Source organism: Staurois parvus, unplaced genomic scaffold (genome assembly GCF_062004578.1).
Source record: "Staurois parvus isolate SC_StPar_1 unplaced genomic scaffold, SC_StPar_1.0 ptg000120l, whole genome shotgun sequence".
Taxonomy (NCBI): Eukaryota; Metazoa; Chordata; class Amphibia; order Anura; family Ranidae; genus Staurois; species Staurois parvus.
Genome location: NW_028317916.1, coordinates 3,510,819 through 3,532,556, shown reverse-complemented (window position 1 = coordinate 3,532,556; position 21,738 = coordinate 3,510,819). Strand labels below are relative to the sequence as shown.

Here is a 21,738-nt window from a genome sequence, read left to right as displayed (position 1 = left end):
TTCAACAAAATGGCAGCCTCCAGCCAGAAAAAAACAAGAAAGCTGAAGGCAATTTAGAGCACACACAAACTTTGGTAGCATAATTATTAATGTATGTTCCTTGATAAAGAACATTATTTGTGATCAAGTTGTAATGGGTAAAGTTACGCTTTAAAATATCTCCTCAGAGCTCCCTACACAGATGGATGAAGTTCCTAATGAGGGCCAGTTGGGAGCTGTGGATAAAGCTCAGGACCAACACACGACACAAAGACTGTCGGGAAGCAGACAGGAAGTTACAGCTGTGTGTACAGTACGCAGCATCCTCGAAGGAACGCGCTCTATGATTGGCTGCCGTCTTTAGTAACAGAACTACGCGTGGGGGCGGGACTTAGTAACTGGCAGCAAGGGCCGTGTGATGTCCTCGGGTGGGTACGGAGCCGTGTGTGCGGGGTGTAGGTGACACGGTATGGGCTGTCGGTGCGCCGGGCTCACTCCGGAAAGATGAAGAAGTTCTTCGGTATCGGGAAGAAGAAGAAAAGCGGGCCCTCTCCCAGCCCTTCGGAGAGCGGCAGTGTGCTGTCTGTGGGCTATGAGTTGAAGGACAAGGACCTCAGCAAGTTGCACCGGGCTGCCTCCGCCGGAGATGTCCCCAAGATCAGGCAGCTGCTGCACAAGCAGGACATCAACCAAGTGGATAAAGAGAACCGGTGAGCAGCACGTGACCACACTGTACTCCTCTGTCAGGGATGGACACCCGGGGGCTCTGCCTCTTGTAGATCTCCAGGCTCCTGCATGTCAGGGGATCTGAGACCAGTACAAGTGCAGCTTTCAGCTTTGCCTTTCACAGAAAACGAAAGCAGACAGAATGTGGAGCAGCTGGGCATGTCTCATGTCAGTCAATAAACTTCCAGCTTTCATTTTCAAAGCTTAAAGTGGAGTTCCACCCAAAAGTAGAAGCTCCGCTTGTTTGCCTCCGCCCCCTCCACTAGCAATATTTGCCACTTTTTTGGAGGGTGGATACCTGGTTTTAACAGGTACCCGCTCCCACTTCCGGCTCAGTTTTCCGTGGCAAAGTGAGCCTGAAGTTTGGCCTCCCTCTTTCCTCCCGCAGTCTTTTGGGACGCGTCACGGGTCCCAGAAGACTGAACATGAATCACCAGCACCAAAAAATTAAAATAAAAATTAAATGCTGCTGTACATAAGTGTAACCTTACACCAAAATTATAGCATTACAAACAGCGCACAATAGTTTGTTATAGTGCTAAATCAATATATAAAAAAAATATTATTATAAAAAAAATAAATATAAAATATAGTCCCACTCCAAAATTCATGAAGAAAATATGACAAGTGAAAAAATAAAAATACAAAAATGAAGAAAAAACTCCTTAAATATTCAGAAAGTCCTTATTCCAAAGAAGTGTGCTTCCACCAGAAATGAGTGCTCAAACCAATATATACCGCACTCACCAGATTATGCTGAAATAAACCCAGAAGACTGCCGGACCAATCGGGAGGTGCGGTGCGACTTGCGCATGCTCAGTGGGCACCTAGCTATAAAGCCGCAGGTTGTTACAGCCTGGTGTCTGCACTTGAGATGCCGACGCCAGGCAAAGAAGGGACGGCGCGGGTGAGCACACCGCTGCATCCCAGGACAGGTGAGTGTGTGTTTATTAATAGTCAGCAGCTACAGTTTTTGCAGCTGCTGACTTTTAATATACACAAAAATGACTGGAACTCCGCTTTATAGCAGAGTTCCAGACTCCCTCAAAAATTAAGTCAATACTGTAGCTGCTGACTTTTACTATAAAGACACGTAGTTCAGTCAGGTCCAGGCACTGGAATCTTGAGTAAGGGCAACTGACAGTGAAGACTTGCGGCTTCACAGCCAGTCTCCCGCTGCGTATGCGTGAAGTGCGCTGTGCTTTGTGAATGGTCCCACAGTATTCGGGGACCTGTGATGTTTCCCAGAAGGCTACAAGAGAAGGAGGGGGTGAACTTCCCTCTCAGATCGCCACAGCACATCTGACCAGAAGTTGTAGGGGGTATTTGTCAAAACCAGGTACCCGCTCCCCCCCAAAAAAAAAAGTACCAAATAATGTAGCCGTGAAGGGGGGAGGCTGCTGACAAGCGGATGTTCCCCTTTTGGGTGAAGTTACACTTTAAAGAGGTTCATCTAGTCCTACCCACGCCCTCAAAAAAAAAAGGCATCAGCTACAAATACTGTAGCTGCTGACTTTTAAAGTACAGCCAAAGCTCTTTTGTGTCACAGGAGTGCAGTTCATCCTGCACTCCTGTGAATTGTTCTCAGCTGATGTCACACAGACGGTCCAGGCTGGGGAAAGATTCCGACTTTAATATTGTGTTCCACCCCAGAGTCTGGAGTGGCATCTGGCTCAGCCTCTCAGCGATCTGCTGGGATCCTAACCCACCCGCTCCTGTGATAGTGGGGAAGGGGGTGAAGTTCAGAGCAGACAGCGGTGGCTGACAATCACCACTCTCTGCTCACAGTGGCAGTGAGAACTCAGCGCTCATGTGGTCGCTGAGTTCTCACACTTAGAGCCGGCGGGAGACAGATGATGCTGCATCCAGGTAAGTATGATTTAAAAAAAAAAAAAAGAAAGAAATGCCATACTTCTTTTTTAACAAAAGGACACTTGCCTGTCCAGGGATCCAGTGCTGTCCTCGCCCAGGCTGGTTCTTTACCAGTCGTCAGGTCCCTGGTGCTGCCATGGTAATTGTGGGAAGCAGACTGTGACTTCTTGCGGCTCCCCTCTGCGCATGCACAAGCTGCACTTCACCCTGTGAATGATCTTGCAGCTTTGTGATGTGTCCCAAGAGGCTGCAAGCCAGGGGAAAAGGGGGAGTTATGAGGGGCAATAAATTGCCTAGGTGATCTGGGCGGACATGGCAGTGGATGCTTGTCAAAACCAGGTTTCTACTCCCCAAAAAAAAGAAAACGTGTCCAAAAGCTGAAGAAGAGGGAGAAGGAGCAGAAAAGCAGATATTCCCTCATGCACACAGGTCGCATGCAATGTCCTTCTGCAATCGCAAACCTTACCTGCCTGCTCACAGTCTTCTATTGAGTACACACTGAGCTGCAGATGCACAGCTTGGCATGCATTTGCTGCACACTCTGGCTGTGCTAGAATGACAGAATGACCTGTGTGTGCATGGGATGACATCATTCCACCACCAGCCAATTTGGGGCCAAAAAAACAGCACCTGGAAGTAGCTGGGAAGAAGATGTCAGCGAGAGATGTAACTGACACATCGCTGGAAGGAGGTGAGTATTTCTGAAAGTTTAGTTCCACTTTGACTGAACAAGCTCAAGATAGAAACTGATTGGTTCCAATTTTGATAAATTCCCCGCATCTTTTTATCATTTTGAACCCTTCCTTCCATCTCCTCCCAGCCCTGTAAGAGGTTCTAAATGCTGGGAGGTGGGCATTCTGATCATGTGACTGCCAATCACAGTGGTCACATGATCGGAAAACTCCCAATCACAAGTATATATAGTGAGCTTTCAGGTACCTGCCGGTACCTGTGCTGGGAATACGCAGGTTGCACCCTTTCAGCACAGAACTTTTAACATTTGGGAAGCATATATGTGGCCTTTCGGCATTAAAGCCCATCCCCCGAGAGGCTGCATATGTGCGTACAGCCAGTGGGAAGAGGTTAAAGCTGAACTGCAGGAAAAATAAATAATTTATTGCATTGGGGCTGCCCCCGCACTTTAAGGTTGAAATGCTCGTTTAGCTCCCATCCACACGTGAGCCATTTCTAGCTTGAAGCTCCAAAATGCTCAACTAGCCAAATCCCATGCTTTTCAATTTTCCTTGTTCACATTTGAGAGTCCAGATGCCTGTAGTTGTAAAGCCTTAAGCTGGAAAAGGGAATGAGATACTGCTGAAACACGAAGGAGCATTTCTTTTGCCTCATTGACTTTAGTGGGAGCATAAAAAAAAATGCACGTTTCAGGTGTTAATATGAGAAGTCTATGGTCCAAAAATGTACCCCAAAGAAGCTGCTGTATGGCACTTTGAAGTCAAAAACCCACAGAAAAAACTACAAATCGCCTACTTACACTAAACTCAAGTGTAAATGGGAGCTCACATCTCGGGGACTTGGATAAGTAGTTTTACATACAAGAAAAAAGAGCAGCGTGGCACCTACGTTGGTGCCATGACTGGAACAGAGACAAAAATAGAAAAATGAAGAGGAAAGGGGGGGGATTAGAAGTAAAAGAGAGGATCAGAGAGAGAGGGGCAGAGTGGAGGTTGGGGTTGTGGGAAAGTTACTCAACTATGGAAGTGCATATCTCTCATGGCCCCCAGGAAGTGTCCGAGTGGAAATTGGAGAAACCCTTTGGGTTGATGATGGTTGATCAAAGGGGACCTGATGTTGAGGAAGGTTGCCGGGGTATTATTTAGGGTGGTCATCATTTGTTCCTGTGGCATGGTAACTATGATCCTCTGTTTGACTTTTGCAAAGCATACAGTAGGTGCAGTGCACTCTCTAAGCCAGTGAGGGAGCCCTAGAAACAAATTTGGCAGTGCGTAATAGGGTCATGACCCGGCTGAAGAGTAGCTTATGTGCATTTTCTTTTTTAGTTGCTGCCATCCAGGTTTGGTTCAGTCTTTAAAGTTCAGTGCTTGGCCTTGTTCACACAGGGCATACATAACTGTACGCTTATGGAGGGCTGTGTTTACCTGCACAGGGTTATGGTGGGGAAATAGGACATATAGAAAACAATTGTTGAGCTATGCAAATCAAGAAAACTCAACAGATATGATGTGAATGACCATGGATGTCCTTCCATGTTTGTGCCTCTCATGCACCCATAGTGGCACGCAATGGGCACCCTCTGTAACCACTGTGTGCTTTGGACACAGCTGATCACAGATCAAGGTAAAGGGCCAATAATAGTGGCCCTTTGCCAAGTGATCAGCTGTGTCTAACCACAGCTGTCACAATGTAAACAGCCTTTGCCGGTAATTGGCTCTCTTTTACTCACACAGAGACAGCATGTGAGGAAAGGAGAGCCGATCTGTCCGGGCACTGTGAGTACAGCATTAGAACTGGTAATCAGTGCCTATCTGTGCAGCCTCAACAGTGCTGCCTCAACAGTGCCTATCAGTGTAGCTTCATCAGAGCACATCAGCGAAGGAGAAAAATTACGTATTTGCAAAAATTTATTACAGAAACTAAGAAAAACGTTTTGGTTTTTTTTTCACTCCGCTATTTTCGGTCTTTTTTTTGTTTATCAAATATAAAAACCCCAGTGGTGATTAAATATCACCAAAAGAAAACTCGGTCTCAAAAACTCAAAAAGTTTAAACATTCCATTTAAGTATAGTGCTGCATGACTGAGTAATTAATGTAACAGCGCTGACAGCTGAAAATTGTCCTGGGCATTAAGGGTGTGAAAGTGCCTGGTACCGAAGTGATTAAAGCTGGCTCCTAGTCTTGGGTGAATGTGAATTTCACCAGTTCTTCACTGGTGGTGAATCAATCACTGTCATTTAAAACACATATCAAGGTTCAGTAGGATACATGCCACCAGCATGACTTATCTTCCAAAGCTTCTCTAAACTTTAGTGTCCTACAGCTAGAACATTGAAAACTGAATTCTATTTGGCACTCCCATAGACTGTGGTTAGCTGTATGTGTGTTTTATACCGCTGAAAATTGGCTGGCGGACTTGGTGTCCCAAACCTGGGGAAGTATTACACCACCGTCTGGCAACTTTAGTGTCACCCCACACCTGTCATGAATTACCCATATGGGCCGATTAAACTTTATTGATGGCTTTCCAATTTAAATCTACAATGTGACCCCCTATACTAGATCCTATTCTACAATAATCCCTGCTTGAAGTGAAATAAGAATGATAATTCTATTTGACACAAGAGATAACAGCCTGCATTTGGACATGGGATTCCTCAATCATTATCCAACAGTTTTATCACCTCAAGCATGACTGCCTCTGTGAGTGTTGTCTTCCACCCTCCCCCCCCCCCCCCCCAGACTTTTCTTTTGCTGTGTCTTATCTCTCTTTTTTTTTCCTCCCCATCCCCTACATCTCTTCCAACATTCTGCTAAATCTGTGTTCAGTACTGCTTAGACCTGAAGAAGGGGACATTTCCCGAAAGCTTGTCCTCACAATAATCCCTGAAACAGTGAGACTCGTTGGTTTTGAAAATTAAAAGTTGAGTTTTTGGGGGGGTTTTTTGCAAATCGTACTTACCTAGGTGGATGCAGCATCATTTCTATGCTGCATCTGTCCCCTGCTGGCTCTAAGACTGAGAACTGAGCGATCACATACCACTGATCGCTTAGTTCTTAGTGCTCGATGAGCAGAAAACTTGTGACTGTCTGTCACCACTCTCTGCTCTGCCCCCCCCCCCCCCCCAGTGATCACTGGAGTGCTTGGCTGTGGAGGGGGCAGGAGCGACTGGCTCCGGCTCTTAGCTGATCGCTGAGAGGCTGATCCAGATGCCGGTCCAGATATCTTGGTGGATCTCGACTTTAAAGTCGGGATCTTTCCCCAGCCTAGACCGGTTGAGTGACCTGAGCCGACAGCAGACTTTAGCCCACTGTGGCTGAAAATTGGTCACAGGAGTGCAGAACGATCGAACAAACTTTGGCTGTACTTCTCCTTTAAGGCTGAAAATGTAAATGGACATCTTTCCAAAACTAATGACTCTCTGGAAACTGGGGACTACTGATCACAGTCCACAGATCCTGTTTCCATGCAGAAATTAGTGTTAAGTTGGTGCCCGTTGCACTATTTTTTCTTTTTTTTTTTAGGATAGAAGCATCCATGTAATTGTCAGGTGACAAGATAATCTTACAGTTTATTGGATAATCTGCTGGCATTTTCTTTTTTGTCCTTTTATGTGCTACATCAGCTTTGCAGTGCAGTATATTTTTCAGGAAATGTAGATCAGGCAACCAGTCCATGTTAAGAAATATTTAAAATGTGATACGGTTTCCTTTATTCTATAGCTGAACTACATTCTAATGGCTCTTGATTCAGCTAGTAACCCATAACCCTATTTAACTGTAATCAGATGACTAGCATTGTTTGCATGGTTCTTTTTCAGTTATTCCAAATGTTGTGCAACTTGTTTTCACTTGAAATGTTAATGACAGTTCTACTTCCAGTTCACATTTCCTTGTATCAATGAGGCATCTTGGTGTACTCGCTGCCATGGTAACCACTCTAAACATCCTTTGTCAAATATGCAAGGTGCTCATTAATGTGCCCTCGCATGTCTTGTTGCAGAATAGATCTGCTCTGTATTGTTTTGTGTCATTGCATGTACATTCCTCACAAATTCCTTCTGCTACCTTTTCTTTGTGTATTTTGCCTTCTTAAAATACGTTGATTGATTTTCCTTATTCTGCATCCTCTATTTAAGTACAGAACTGTAACTGAAAGTCAATAATAAATTCAGGAGTATAAATAACACTGTTAGACTAGAGTATTCCATGGATTATTCTTATGTTTTACAATCTTTAGGTAGACTTGACCTATTAAAGCAGACTTGTCTGCAGGCTGCGGAAGGTAATTCTCAGATTAGCATGGCATTATCTCTCTGGACCTTGTAAGAAGGGCATTTTTACCAGCTGCCTTTTGTTCTCCCAGTTTATTTTACTTTATTTTCCCTAGAGTCTTGTTATATAGTATCCATGCAACAATGTCAAAATCTCTTCACGGATAAGTATAACAAAAACCAGCACATTTCTAATTAGATTTGTTTTCTCTCTTAAAATTGCACTTCAGTCCATGCTGAGAATTGAACCTTGAGATGCAAATAAGGAGCATAGCCTTCTTGCTAAGTAGTTTAGTCTCTTATCCACACATTGCTGTACTGCACACCGGACTCCCCCCATCTTTTCTCTTTGATCTGGTAATCCTGGAACACATCCCCTGGGGATGAAGGAATGCATTCATTTTGCTGTCATTAACAGCAGCTACCAATCACATGGATGGAAACCGAGAGAGCCATTTATATAGTACAGACTTCAAGAAATATATCCCCACTGTCACTCTAGTCAGTAGTGGGTGCTTATTCTTCACGGGATCACTGATACTTTAGATAAGGCAAATTGAGTGAGCATTCTGACATGAACACAAAGAAAGTGTTACTAAACCCAGAACCCTGCATTCACTATATTTGGTCTCACACTGTGTGTACATGGAAATGCAAATATTTAAGTAAATATAAACTGCTGAATACCTTTTCTCATCAGCAGTATATAGCAGTCTTTTGGCTTCTACAGTTGACCAGCTGAGCACTGGTTAAAGCTTTTAGGAGGAGTTTTCATTCTGCTCTGACTGTCCTATGAGTCTGCATAACCCCTAACCTTTTGTCTGGACAGTGCTGATTGGCCCGGTGCTGATCACATGCACCCTTCCAAAGAAAAAAAGAACTCTCTAACCATACACACTAAACTGAGCATGGGCAGAGTGACTCCTAGAACTCTGTACTATCAGCAGATGGATTGGGGACAGTAGAAGAAGGGGAGGATCAGAGAAGACAGGATAAAACAGCCTTTTTACTCAGTATGGAGGATTAACTCCTTAGGTTCTACAGTGAGTATAACAAGCATGCTTTACTGCATACACAGACTAATTTTACTGTTGTGGGTTTAGTAACAATTTAAGGGTTTTTCTAGATATTAGTAGATCCCGGAATCCTCCCACTTGTCAGGAATTGTGTGTTAATTCAGCTAAATTTTATTTTTGCACAGTTTTTTTAAAGAATGACTTTTTTTTTTACATTTTTGATAGAGCGGAGAGAGATTAGAACACATGTGAGTTTTTATTGCTTTCTGTGCTCCCATTAGGGAGATTCACCCTCTCTATTTGTCCTGTTATCATCGAAGGTAAAATAAAATCTCAAATTTCAACTAGTTCTGGTGACACCCTGGGATTCCCTCACTTTAGAGGGTTTCCTCTCGCTTCCTGATTTAGTCATGGGACAGGAAGTGAAGGGAAATTTCCTCCAAAGGACACAAATGGCAAAAAAATTGACAGGGGTTAAAAACCTCTCTTAGCCCTTGTTCACACTGCTGCGACTTCTCATGCATCTTGCAGTGACATGCAAGGGAGAATGTCACCAGCACACCGAGGATCACCAAAACAAGTCCAGACACGTTCATTTCAATTGGTGCTATCTTATTTTCTGCAATAAAATTTTCAAAGACCAAAAAATGTTTCCTGCAATACTTTTCTGCTTCCTTGCGACATAGACTTCAAAGTTACAAAAATAATTTATTTATATTATCTTTGTGACTTTGGCTGCAAATTCTGAGGGTTTTGTAAGTTCAATATTGTGTGTCACACTCTGTATTGTTATGATTGGCCAAAGTTGCAAAACATCAAAGTCACATTGAAGTCTCATGAAGTTGCACCGGAAGTTGCATGACTTTGGGGTCACAGCAGTGTGAACTGAGCCTAACTCTATCCAAAATGAAAATAAAAGGTTTTGCATGTAGTACTACTTTAACCACCTGCTGTCTGGGACACTTTTTTAATTTTTCACACGCTTGTTAAAATCAACATTTTTTAAACACTTAAACATCATATATTTTCTAGAGGCCCTGGAGAATGAAATAGTGGTAGATGCATTTTTTAATATCACATAATATTTGCACAGTTGTCTATTAAACGTAAATTGTTAGGTAAAAATACACTAAAATAAATTTTAGTCCACACAAAGAATATAATACCCAATTTTATGGAAAATGTAAACGATGATGTTGCATCGAGTACACAGATGCCAAACATATCAAGTAGCAAAGTTGTTTACATTCGAGAAATGGCAACAGAGTACAGTACCTAAAATTTTTCATAGGCAACACTTTAACCCTTTCGCTGCCAGAGCCATTTTTGCATTTTTTGCACACGTGTGTAAAAAATAATTTTAGGCATAAAGATTACACAAACCCTCAAACATTAAATATTTTCTGAAAGCAGAAACCCTAGAGAATAAAATAATGGCAGTTCCAATTTTTTTTATGTCACTCAATATTACCTCAAAAGTCTAATGACTTTTAGGCCAAACAAATGCAATAAATTACCCACATTTTTGGTAAAATATAAAAGAATAGGTTGCACTGAGTAAATAGATACCCAACATGTCAAACCTTATATTTGTGTGCGCCTGAGAAATGGCGACAAACTTCAGTATCCTATATTTTATATATGTGATGATTCAAAAGCCCCTACAGGTCATCAGTTTAGCGTTCCAGAAGATGTCTTGCGCTAGAAATATAGCTCTCACTCCTGCGTGTGTGGTGATATGTAACATGTATATCGCAATCAACGTTTCACGCTAGGCACCCCGGCTCATGTTTTTATGTTCGTACGTGTGTATATGTGGGGTTGGGGTGGGCGCCATTATCGGGGGCTGTGGAAGCGATTGGGTGGCAGCTTGCTGACTGCTTCCAACACCTGACAGGCAGGAGTCTGCCTGCCCATTTTATACACAATCCCGGTGCCTGCAGCCACCAGATTGTGTGTAAACCCCACACTGTCAGGTTCGTCCGATGTACAGCGAAAGGGTTATAAGAGCTTTAACCACTTGAAGACTGGGACTTTTTATGACACCTTTCGTTAACATGTAAAAATCAGTATTGTTTGCTAGAAAATTATTTTGACCCCCCCCCCCTTTCAGACATTATATATTTTTTAGTGTCACACGGTATTTGCACAGAAGTTTTTCAGATTCATTTTTTGAAATACACTTTAGTGAATTTTAATGCACAAAACACAGTATAATACCCAATTATTTGGTAAAATCTAAAATTTGATGTTACACCAAATAAATAGATACCAAACATGTCATGCTTTAAAATTGCACACGCCCATGGAACAGCAATAGACTATGTAAATTATTTTATCTGTAGGCAATGCTTTAAAAACCTTTATAGGTCACCACTTTAGAGTTACAGAGGAGGTCTGATGCTAGAATGTTTGCTGTTGATCTGACATTCACCCTGATATCTCACATGTGGGGACAATTGCCTTTTACATACCGACACGTGTTCGTCTTTGCACGTGAGAAAAAGGGTGCAGGGGTACTTTTAAAAATGTTTGATCACTGCACTTTTTTTTTTATCACTTTTATTGTTTTATCACAACCCTTGTGCAGGCAATGACAGGTGCTCTTTACTGCAACATCTGGGGTCTATTAGATCAGTATTATTCAATGCTGTTTACAACTGCTGTGACTGCTGAAAGAGCTGAAATACTCATCACTTCCATTTTCTTAGACCATAGAGATGATCGGGGTTGTTCTGGTTCCTAATTACCTCTATGGTCAGCTGGTGAAACCGCTTGCTGCAATCCCAGGTTCTTCAGTGGGATGGGAGAGCTCAGGAAGGCGATGGAGGGGGAGGGAACCCCTCCTGCCACTTATAAAAGTAGTACAACTGCTATTTAGCCTCTAGGATTTCTTTTGCTTTTTGCTTCTCTGCCAGCTCTAAAAAAAAAAAAAAGACACTTGGATGATGCCTGCAGGGCAAGACAGGTGCTACTTAGCAATGGACTTACAGGCATTTCTAAATTCTTGAAGTTGTCCTTTACACATGTATCTTGGTCATTCGTCCAACAAAAGCAGCCTATGATTGGATTACAGAGGGACAGAAGCATAGTGATTAGGTTATCCACCTGTAAGCCTGTTCTGGAAGGGAGGCTGTTAGCAGTGAGCAAAAACTCTGATTGGCTTACAGTGTTGACCCTTTCTCTTCCACTGTTGTCCAGGATTACATCAGGTTGATGGCAAGATATTTGCAGATCCTAACGAGCCTATTTATAGTTGAGAGAGGACACTGCTATCTGCACTCTTCTGGACACCACAGTGCTTGCTCTGCACTGTAAAGGAGACACAAATGAGAGTTTCTAGTGCAGCAGATTAAGTAATTTATGCAAAATGCTAATTTATTTTAAAAAAAATGCAAATTAGCCACTCAAATGAAGTAGGAATAAAAGTGCAGATCAAGCTAAAAGCTGTCGTCTATAAGGACCTGGATCATGTGAAGTAGATGGGAGCAACATCGTTAGTGTTAGGAGATGCACGAGCTCAAAACCAGAGGATACAGCTCAGAAGCCAGTGTGACAGCATGGGAAGCTTGGCTGATGAGATCAAGGGGCATACCTACACATTTCAAGGCGGCAGCGCCCAGGGGCGGACTGACCATTTGGAAACTCAGGCACTGCCCGAGGGCCTGGGGTCAGTAGGGGGCCCCATAAGATGCCCCTGGTACCTTTTTCATAGGCTTTTTTGAGTTTGGGCAAGGACACAGGGGCCGATGATCCCCTATTGCCCGGGGGCCCCATGTGTTGTCGGTCCGCCCCTGGTAGCGCCTCTTTCTCAAGCCTTTCATACAGAGGAATACCTACACTCCTTTGTATGTGCATACAGCGGCCAGCAAACCCCGCCCATTGGAAGCCAGAATAAAGACACAGATGCATGACTACAGATCAGAGGTTGCTTGGCCTGGGAAGGGACCGCTAACCAATGCGTATATAAAGAGAGAGCCATAACATACAAACATAGAGGTATGGCTTTGCATGAATAGAATCAAGGGATTCAAAATATTAGTAATACTAATATTATTATTATTTCAGGTACTTATATAGCGCCGTAAATTTACGCAGCGCTTTTACGTATATATTGTGCATTCACATCAGTCCCTAACCCCCAAGGGGTGTACAATCTAAGGTATAATAGAGCAATTGTTCACATTGAATATATCACAACCCAGATAACCATTATAGATAAAAACATATCACCATATTAAAAATCACACACGATAAATGAAACCACAGTGAGTCAGTTAGGTACCTCATATGGTTTCTTATGATCTCTATTACCTCATTGTATGCTCCTTTTGCTTTGGAACTCCTTCATTACTAAGATTTTGGGTGGCTGGAAACTCATTTTCTGCCTTTCTGAAATGCTGTAGGAAAATACATTCCTTTGGCACAATGTATTGCCAGGGTTCCTTCTTTATAACATTCGTTTTTGTTTCAGTTACTTGTGTCAGCTGCAGGAGAAATTATGAACTGTTGTCTTCCCATTAACCATACTGTTTACACATAATTCTCCAGGGCAGTTTATTAGCTTGTCAATTCACAGCAACTGCAATTTGTTTTTTTCCTTGGTGTTTACAGAGATATATAACATGGTTGTTATAGAGACCTTAGATTAGATACTTCACACTGACATAGGAACCCAGCACCAGGTCTGCTTTCCACCGACATATGTTACATTGTATTGTTCATTTGTAGTATACAGTATGTGCCACTGCCTATGTGTTACTGTGTAACATTTTTTAAAGTTTCAATCCATCATACCTTTTTGTGATCATTTTATTGTACAGTAGTCTTATTTTTATTGATCAAAAGGAGAAATAAACAAAATAAAAGTTAATGTCATCCAATGTTCTTTCACAATAAAATCTATAGGGGGCTTAATACTTTCAGTAGGAACTCTGTTGCATTAAAGAAAACTTTATATTATTTTGCTTTTTTTTTTTTTTTTTTTAAGCAGAGGCCCTAGAGAATAAGATGGTGGGTGTTGTAAATGTTTATGTCATGCGTTAATTGTACAGGGGTTTTTCAAACGCAAATTTTTTTTTTAGAAAACAACATATAATTTTGTTATCTGTAGGCAAAGTTTTAAAAGCTTTTACAGGTTATCACTTTAGATTTCCACGGATTTGGTGCAAGAATTACTGCCCTCGATCTAACGGTCGTGATGATACAATCGCTGTTTGGGCACATGGGGGACTGACACGTGCGTTCGATTTTGTGTGTGAGCATGGGAAGACAGGGGCACTTTCCCTTCCTTTTTATTTATTTTTTGTTTTTTAAACTGTCACTTTATTTATTTAACTTTTTTTTTCACTTTTATTTTTATCACAGGAAATATAAATGTCCACTGTGATAGGCAGTTACAGGTACTCTTTACTGAGTTTACATTTTGGTGAAACTGGAAGTGATGAATGCTCATTTGCTTCCAGTTTCCTACACAATTGGAGACAATTGGAACCGTTTTGGTCTTCGACTACCTCTATGGTCAGTCAGTGGACGTCCCTTCCCTTTCGCTGCTTGTAAAAGCAATCCAGCTATGTGAAAAAGGGGGACAGCGCTATTTAGTGTCTGTCGGGGAAACCCAAAACTCATGGGTTTCAGTAACATTTTTGACTGCTGAAGCCAGATTGAAAAGTAGCTGTGTTTAATATACAAGCATGTAGCTAGACCTACATGCAGGGAGAGTAGAACAATACAGTATTGGATTCAAAGTAATGCTTTAACTGTCTTGGAAATCTAAAACAATTTATATGTCCTAAGATGGGTGGGAACCTAGCTATCTGACTGCTTTGAAGTTTAATTCTGGTTTCTGGTGGAGTTCATTGAAATATAAATGAACATTCACACAGGTATGTTACTTCCCATTGCTTCTTTAGATAGCAATCTTCCCAGCTGGAGGTGCAAATAGCATGCTAACACAAGAAATACAGCTGTTACACAATAAGACTTCTAATAACAAAATATACATTCAATATATCTACTTAACCAAAACTAAATGTTTGATATATAAAATGGCTGTTCCATTTTCCCTCACAGTGTCCATCAATGAATAAATGTGTCTACTAAATTGCTAAAGTGTCAGATGCATTTGCATTTTCTATATAATACAATTGTAAAGTGTCAAGTGCATATACATTTTCTGTATAATTCTCTCTGGCTGCTATGCCAAACATCGAGTGCAGACCCGATGTGCATGGTGACGCACCACGCACATCTGTCTGCGCTTGCGATTTGGGATAGCAGCCGGACAGTGATACCTGTTTAAGCGGTTTACACAAGTGCCAGTGGAAACACTTTTAAATGTGAGTGATTTTGAAATGTTTTTACAAATAAAGCATTTTTAAGGATTCCATGCTATGCACGCTCTTTCCTTTTTCTTCTCCCTATTGAATATGATGGAATATATGTCCTGGTGATCCTAGAGTCTCCTAAAAAGAGAGTTTGTGGTGCAATGCAGCAGACTATTACTCCTAGAGGGGAATGCTTTGTGGGCTGGTTTATAATCTTACCAGCAATATCCTCTGGTGAGTCCAATTTAGTACATCTGGTGGTGGATACACAGTATGCAGGTGATTTAAGGTGTCTCAGATTGGATTCTGTCCCAGAGCAAAGAGGTTTAAAAGTAGACATCATCATTAATCTCTGGGGAACTTATCCAATATATTTGGTAGTGAAACATTAATTTTTGAAGTAAAGAGAAGATTTCCAAGAAGAGTTATGTTTAAGGACTTTGTGCCTTGATTTCCCATAATATATATGTGTTTAATGGTTATATGTGCATTCGATAATATAGAATTTACACATGCACATGGCACTTTAGGTTTTTGTTATATATAAAATGTATATGCACTTGACACTTTATGATTGTGTTATATAGAAAACGCACATGCACCTGATACTTGAATGTGTTCTATAGAAGATGCTAATGCATCTGACACTTTAGCCTGAGCCAGCCACTCCCAACCCCTCCACAGCCCAGCGATCCAGTAAGTGGGGTGGTCAGAAAAGACAGCGTTGACTGGCAGTCACTGCTCTCCGCTCAGTGTGGCAGGGAGGAACTGGGTGACCAGTGGTGTTTGATCACTCATTTCTCACACTTAGTAATGAGAAATGACAGATGCAGCATTGGAACGTTGCTGCATCCACCTAGGTAAGTATAATTTAAAAAAAAGAAAAAAATACTTTTTTTAAATATGTATATGAATTTTATTAGTTTACTGACTTTTATATAAATTATTGTTAATAATAAACACCTGTTTATTGATTTTATATTTGCTTGTTTCATGCAGTCCTTTCTGCTTAAAGACAAACTCTAGGAATTAAACAAAATCCACCCTTGCAGTGGGCACTAGGGGTGCAGAAAGTGCAGGAATAAGGTGTAATACTTGCCCATTCCTCACTCCATCAGCGTCCCTCAAGCGTTATCAGTACTCTGCAGGTTCCTTGTTAAAGTACACTTGGCTATGATCACAGTCCTGCTTCTTCCATGTACATTACAGGGTTAATAGCCCTTCATTGTACATGATGATGCCAAGGGACTGCCCATAGTCTGGAGTGGAAGAGGAGAAGAACCTTGGAGCTGGCCAGGATAACGTAAAGTAATACAGCCTCTGCAGCTACCCTACCCTCAGTGAACCCTTGCAGTGTGTGAGGGGTTGGGTTCAGGGAGGCACTGAAAGGGTAGTTTGTCTAATTTCTGGAGTTGGGCTTTATTATGGTGATTGTTTGTTTGTCTCTTTTGGTACAACGATCAGTCTGTCTACATAAAGCCATAAAATAGCTGGCCATAGACATTAGAACCTGTTCACATTTATGTATTTTATTTCACTAATACACAATAACACAAAATGTGCTTTCATCAAAAATACACAATAAATTCCCTATAAACATGGGAAATTGTAATGTAAATTCAGACATGACAGTGTAATTGATGACATATGCCTATTCATTTCTTTCAGGACACCTTTACATCTTGCTTGTGCTAATGGACATATGGATGCTGTGAGGTTGCTGGTAGATAGCAAGGCAAAGATAAATCTTTGTGACAATGACAATCGAACTCCTTTGATCAAGGTACCTGTTGAATGTGTTGAATAAAGCGCTGAGCGAACTATTGGCGCTTTATAAATACTGTATAATAATAAATAATAATAATAATAATAAACATTTGTGCAAAGGGTATGAGAGTTCTGCTGTATGACAAGAATTTTTTTTCTTTTTTATTTCACTAGTCTATACAGTGTCAGCATGAACACTGTGCTACTGTTTTATTAGAGCATGACGCAGATCCCAACATCGTAGATGTCAATGGAAATTCAGCCCTTCATCTTGCTGCTCTTATTCCATCGCTGGCCATAGCAAATCAGCTACTGGAACATGGAGCGAACATTAATGCTGTAAATAAAGTAAGTATTACTTTGTATCTGCTACATTGTTAACTAATGCACATCATGGAGCAGAAGATAAAGACTGTATTTTTAAAATTGTGCTTTATAGTAATTACCCTACAAGAGAAAAAGGTAACATCAAAATGCATATCAATTCAGAATGGATGTGCCGGGATGTGGAAATGTTTTAAAAAAATTACTTGTCCAAGGGACTAAATCGGGGTCTCAAACCACTTGTCCCTTATGACAATCTACTTGTCCTGATAAAAAAATAATAATTTTAATCAAAACCGTATTTAAGTAAGGTCTTTATTTTTATACTATTACTGAATAAATGAGACAGTTTTATCACTAGGGATTTTCAATGGATGGATGTCCCTTTAAACCATGAAATGACTCTGCCAGGATGGAAAACATGAAGGGTTGATGTTTTTTATGATGAGGTGATATTAGGAATATCTGGGGGTTTTAAAAACAAAAAAGGGGCTTTATGGCAACCTAAATGTTTTATATTTTTTAACATTGTGCTGTTTATCTCCTCCTCCCTCCCTGCCTGTCTCCAGCACTGCACCCTGGGACATCAAAGTTCCCATTTTTACCCCTGCACATCAGAGTCCCCCCTTACATCAGTTTTCAGCGGAGTCCCTGCTTACATCAGACCCTGGCGGAGTGCCCCCTTCAGTCAAAGCTCAGCGGGGTCCCTCCTTCAGTCAGAGCTCAGCGGGGTGCCCCATTCCATCAGAGCTCAGTGGGGTGCCCCCTTCAGTCAGAGCTCAGCGGAGTGCCCCCTTTAGTCAAAGTTCAGCTGCTAACTGGAAATGAAATAGTTAAGTGTGAAGCTCCTGGAAGAACAGGGAGGGGGGAGGTAGATAAGGAGAGAAAGGAAGGAGATGGGGAAAGCTCCCTGATAGAGCAGAGATCGCTCATCCTCAGGCTGCTCTCTGCAGGCTCAGACATCGGCAATCATACAGCTGGATGGATCTTCAAATTTCCCGCTCTCGGGCAGTCACGGAGTAGAGGGGCGGGAAGAGGTGGAGCAAAGTGTTATCTCTCTCCTTCCCGTCTATGCGTGGAGGGAGGGGAGATGTGTGCTATGTGAAGGAGTGTCAGACACTGAGCATGCACAGCTGCAGCCTGTCTGCCCCAGAGTTTATCCATCACTTTCTTAAGCAAGACCTGCTGCTTGCCCGCAGCAGGGCTAATGCAGGCCATAGATGGGTCGAAAATCGGCCAATTTTTCTTTTAAAAAAATGAACAATCGGTCGTTCAAGTGGCCGACGTTACCACCAATGTTAAAAAAAATCGGCCGATTTTCATCCCGTCTACAGCCGGCAAAAAGTGTCCCTGCAGAGAGCTCTGTTATTTCTGACAGTTCTCTGACAGTTCCTTGACATTTACAGCGGTTGCAACATTGTATCTATTTGTTTCCATTTAGGATACAGATGTTTTTATTCGGAAACAAATAGATACAATGTTGCAACCGCTGTAAATGTCAAGGAACTGTCAGAGAACTGTCAAAGAAATAGCGGAGCTCTCTGCAGAGACACTTTTTGCTGGACTGGAATTCCTCTTATTTTCATCCTACTTCTTCTTCTTCTTCTTCTTCTTCATCCTCATCCTCTTCTTCTTCTTCTTCATCCTCATCCTCTTCTTCTTCATCCTCTTCTTCTTATTATTCTTCTTCATCCTCTTCTTCTTCATCCTCATCCTCTTCTTCTTCTTCTTCCTCATCCTCTTCTTCTTCTTCATCCTCATCCTCTTCTTCATCCTCATCCTCTTCTTCATCCTCATCCTCTTCTTCTTCTTCATCCTCATCTTCTTCTTCTTCATCCTCATCTTCTTCTTCTTCTTCATCCTCATCTTCTTCTTCATCCTCATCCTCTTCTTCATCATCATCCTCATCCTCTTCTTCTTCATCCTCTTATTCTTCTTCTTCATCCTCTTATTCTTCATCATCTTCTTCATCCTCATCCTCATCTTCTTCTTCTTCATCCTCATCCTCTTCTTCATTCTCATCCTCTTCTTCTTCTTCTTCTTCTTCATCCTCTTCTTCATCCTCATCTTCTTCTTCATCATCATCATCCTCATCCTCTTCTTCTTCATCCTCATCCTCTTCTTCTTCCTCATCCTCTTCTTCTTCATCCTCATCCTCTTCTTCACCCTCTTCTTCTTCATCATCATCCTCTTCTTCTTCTTCTTCTTCATCCTCCTCTTCTTCTTCATCCTCATCCTCTTCTTCTTCATCATCCTCATCCTCTTCTTCTTCTTCTTCCTCATCCTCTTCTTCCTCATCCTCTTCTTCTTCATCCTCATCTTCTTCTTCTTCCTCATCCTCTTCTTCTTCTTCATCCTCTTCTTCTTCCTCTTCATCCTCTTCCTCTTCTTCTTTTTCTTCTTTTTGTCTTCCTCTTGCAGGTCACTGCTCATGCGCAGATTTTTTATCGGTAAAAAATCGGCCGATTAGCCCATTAATGCCGCGAAAATCGGCCGATCGGCCGATTTTTTTCCAACTTTACCAAAAAAATAAAACGGCCAAAATCCTGAAAAATGGCCGACCAAATAGCCCACTAACGATCCGAAAATCGGCCGATTTTATTTTCGGCCGAAAAATCGGCCGATTTTCGACCCATCTATGGCCTGCATAAGTGTAAGGAAAAACAACCTGCCGGTCGCCCCGGAACTGCATGTCCCGGGCGATAGGATTTGCACATCCTTGATGTGTGACATTTTTAGTGTCTTTCCAGAAAAGGTGAAGAAGCAGCTGAGTGTTAAAAAAACAAACAAAAAAACACAAAATACTGTTCAGTATTAAAACAATAGTAAAATAAGATAATAATAATAAAATAAGTAATATACTGTACTTTGTTATATAAAATTGTAATATTTAGAGTCTATAAATAAATTTATATTAAATACTGAGAATGTATGTTAGCAGTGATATCAAATATTTATAAGGTGAACTGTAAGATCAACTACAACAAATCTGAGAGAAGGTTGAAGACTGCAGTTATGATTAAAGAGACAGACACAAACTGCAGATATGCTAAATAACTCTGGAGTCACAGCCCTCTAATTGATGCACTCGTCACTTGTTCCTTCCAACTAATAGATTACAGCAGTTGAACAATAATATGCCTGCCAGCTTGGGGCAGTCTTACAGCACCGTGATTGGTGCAGAAAGGTTGCACATAGGTAGTATTTTGCTGGCTGGTTGGGAACATACTGGTACTTTGGGTCACATGTAGGTACTGTTGTGCTGCATGCTGGACACCACGTCAGCACAGGGCTGTCAGCAAGGATTTCTAAGTCACCAACTCAAGGAAGCTAAGGCTACATTCACACCTGAGCATTGTGTTTTTTGGAGGTTTTCTTGAGCATTTTGTTGTGAATTTGTATGCACGTTTTTAAAGCATTTTTGATCTGTGGAGTTTTTATGATAGCCAGTAAGGAAAAATCTCATCTGTTTCATCATTTGTTGCTAGGTTTTTCAGCTTTTTTTTAGCTTTTCCATCAGCTTTTATTGAATTTTTTATTATTATGATTATTATTGTTTCTTTTTTTTTTTTCTTTTTGGGGTAAAGGGGTTAAAGTTAGGTTAGGTGTTAGGGTTATAATTAGGGGTTGGGGTTAGGGGTTAATATTTATTTTATGGTCCTCATTTATTTATTTTAGGGTTAGGGGTTAATTATTTGTTTATTATATTTTTTATTTTCTTTCTTTAATATTTATTTATGATTATTTTTTTTTATCATGTATTTATTTATTTTTACATTTGAGCAGAAAAATGCACGACAAAAATGCGGAAATCATTTCTATTCAATTCTATGGAATGAAAAACACACAAATCTGCCGTGACAATAAATGCTCCAGAACTTGTTTGAGCTTCAGGCAACTTGGATTGGAGATGTGAACCATCTCCATTACTCACTTGACCTCCGCCCTATAGCAGATTTACTGCTACAGGGCAGATGTTCTGTGCAAAATCATGGTTCTAATTGTCGTTTTGCATTTCTGTCATGGGGGGGGGGGCGCCTTCCTGCGACAGGACCACTTCTGCTGTGATTGGACAAAGTAGAAGTCAATCAACAGGTGCTGGCACCTGGTTATTGCAGAGGACAGTGACAAAACACAGCTCTGACTGTGTGAACAGAGCAGGGCTGTGTTATGTCAACAGCGATCTGCTAGGTTTTATTCAGAAAATAAATTCTAGCAGTTTGCCTAGTGTGAAACGTACACAGTGCACACAAAAACATTGGCTAGGCACACAATTAACCCTTTGATCGCCCTAGATGTTTAACCCCTTCCCAGCCAGTGTTATTACTACAATGATAGAGTATATTTTTAGCACTGATCACTGTATTAGTGTCACTGGTTCCCACAAAGTGTCAGTGTCAAAATGTCTGCTGCACTATTACAGTCCCACTATAAGTCACTGATCACGGCCATTACTAGTATTAAAAAAAAACTAAATTCCAGTGTATATAGATACCGCCATTTGTAGACACTATAACTATTTATAGCACAAAAAATAAAAAATTCAGAGGTTATCAAATACCACTAAAAGAAAGCTCTATTTGTGGGGGAAAAAACTACATACATTTTTTTGTATACACTGCATTGCATCACTGTGCAATTGTCAGTTAAAGTAATGTAGTGCCTTATCACAAAAAATGGCCCGGTCAGGAAGGTGGGGAAATCTTCCGGAGATTAAGTGGTTAAAAATAATTGATTTTTTTTTCTCCTCAAGCGTATTGG

The 21,738-nt window shown here is 41.3% G+C and overlaps 1 protein-coding gene across 4 annotated transcripts in view; it reads left to right on the top strand.

Annotated features, from left to right (window-relative positions):
- Positions 1 to 360: 360 nt before the first annotated feature.
- ANKRD26 (ankyrin repeat domain 26) overlaps positions 361 to 21,738 on the top strand; it is a 124,650-nt gene continuing 103,272 nt past the window's right edge. For all 4 annotated transcript variants that reach the window (XM_089672102.1, XM_089672104.1, XM_089672103.1 and 1 more), the window contains exons 1-3: positions 361 to 689; positions 16,555 to 16,669; positions 16,828 to 17,001. In XM_089672102.1, coding sequence (XP_089528228.1) covers positions 484 to 689; positions 16,555 to 16,669; positions 16,828 to 17,001 — 495 coding nt within the window. In that variant the 5' untranslated portion in view covers positions 361 to 483. The remainder of the gene's footprint in view (positions 690 to 16,554; positions 16,670 to 16,827; positions 17,002 to 21,738) is intronic.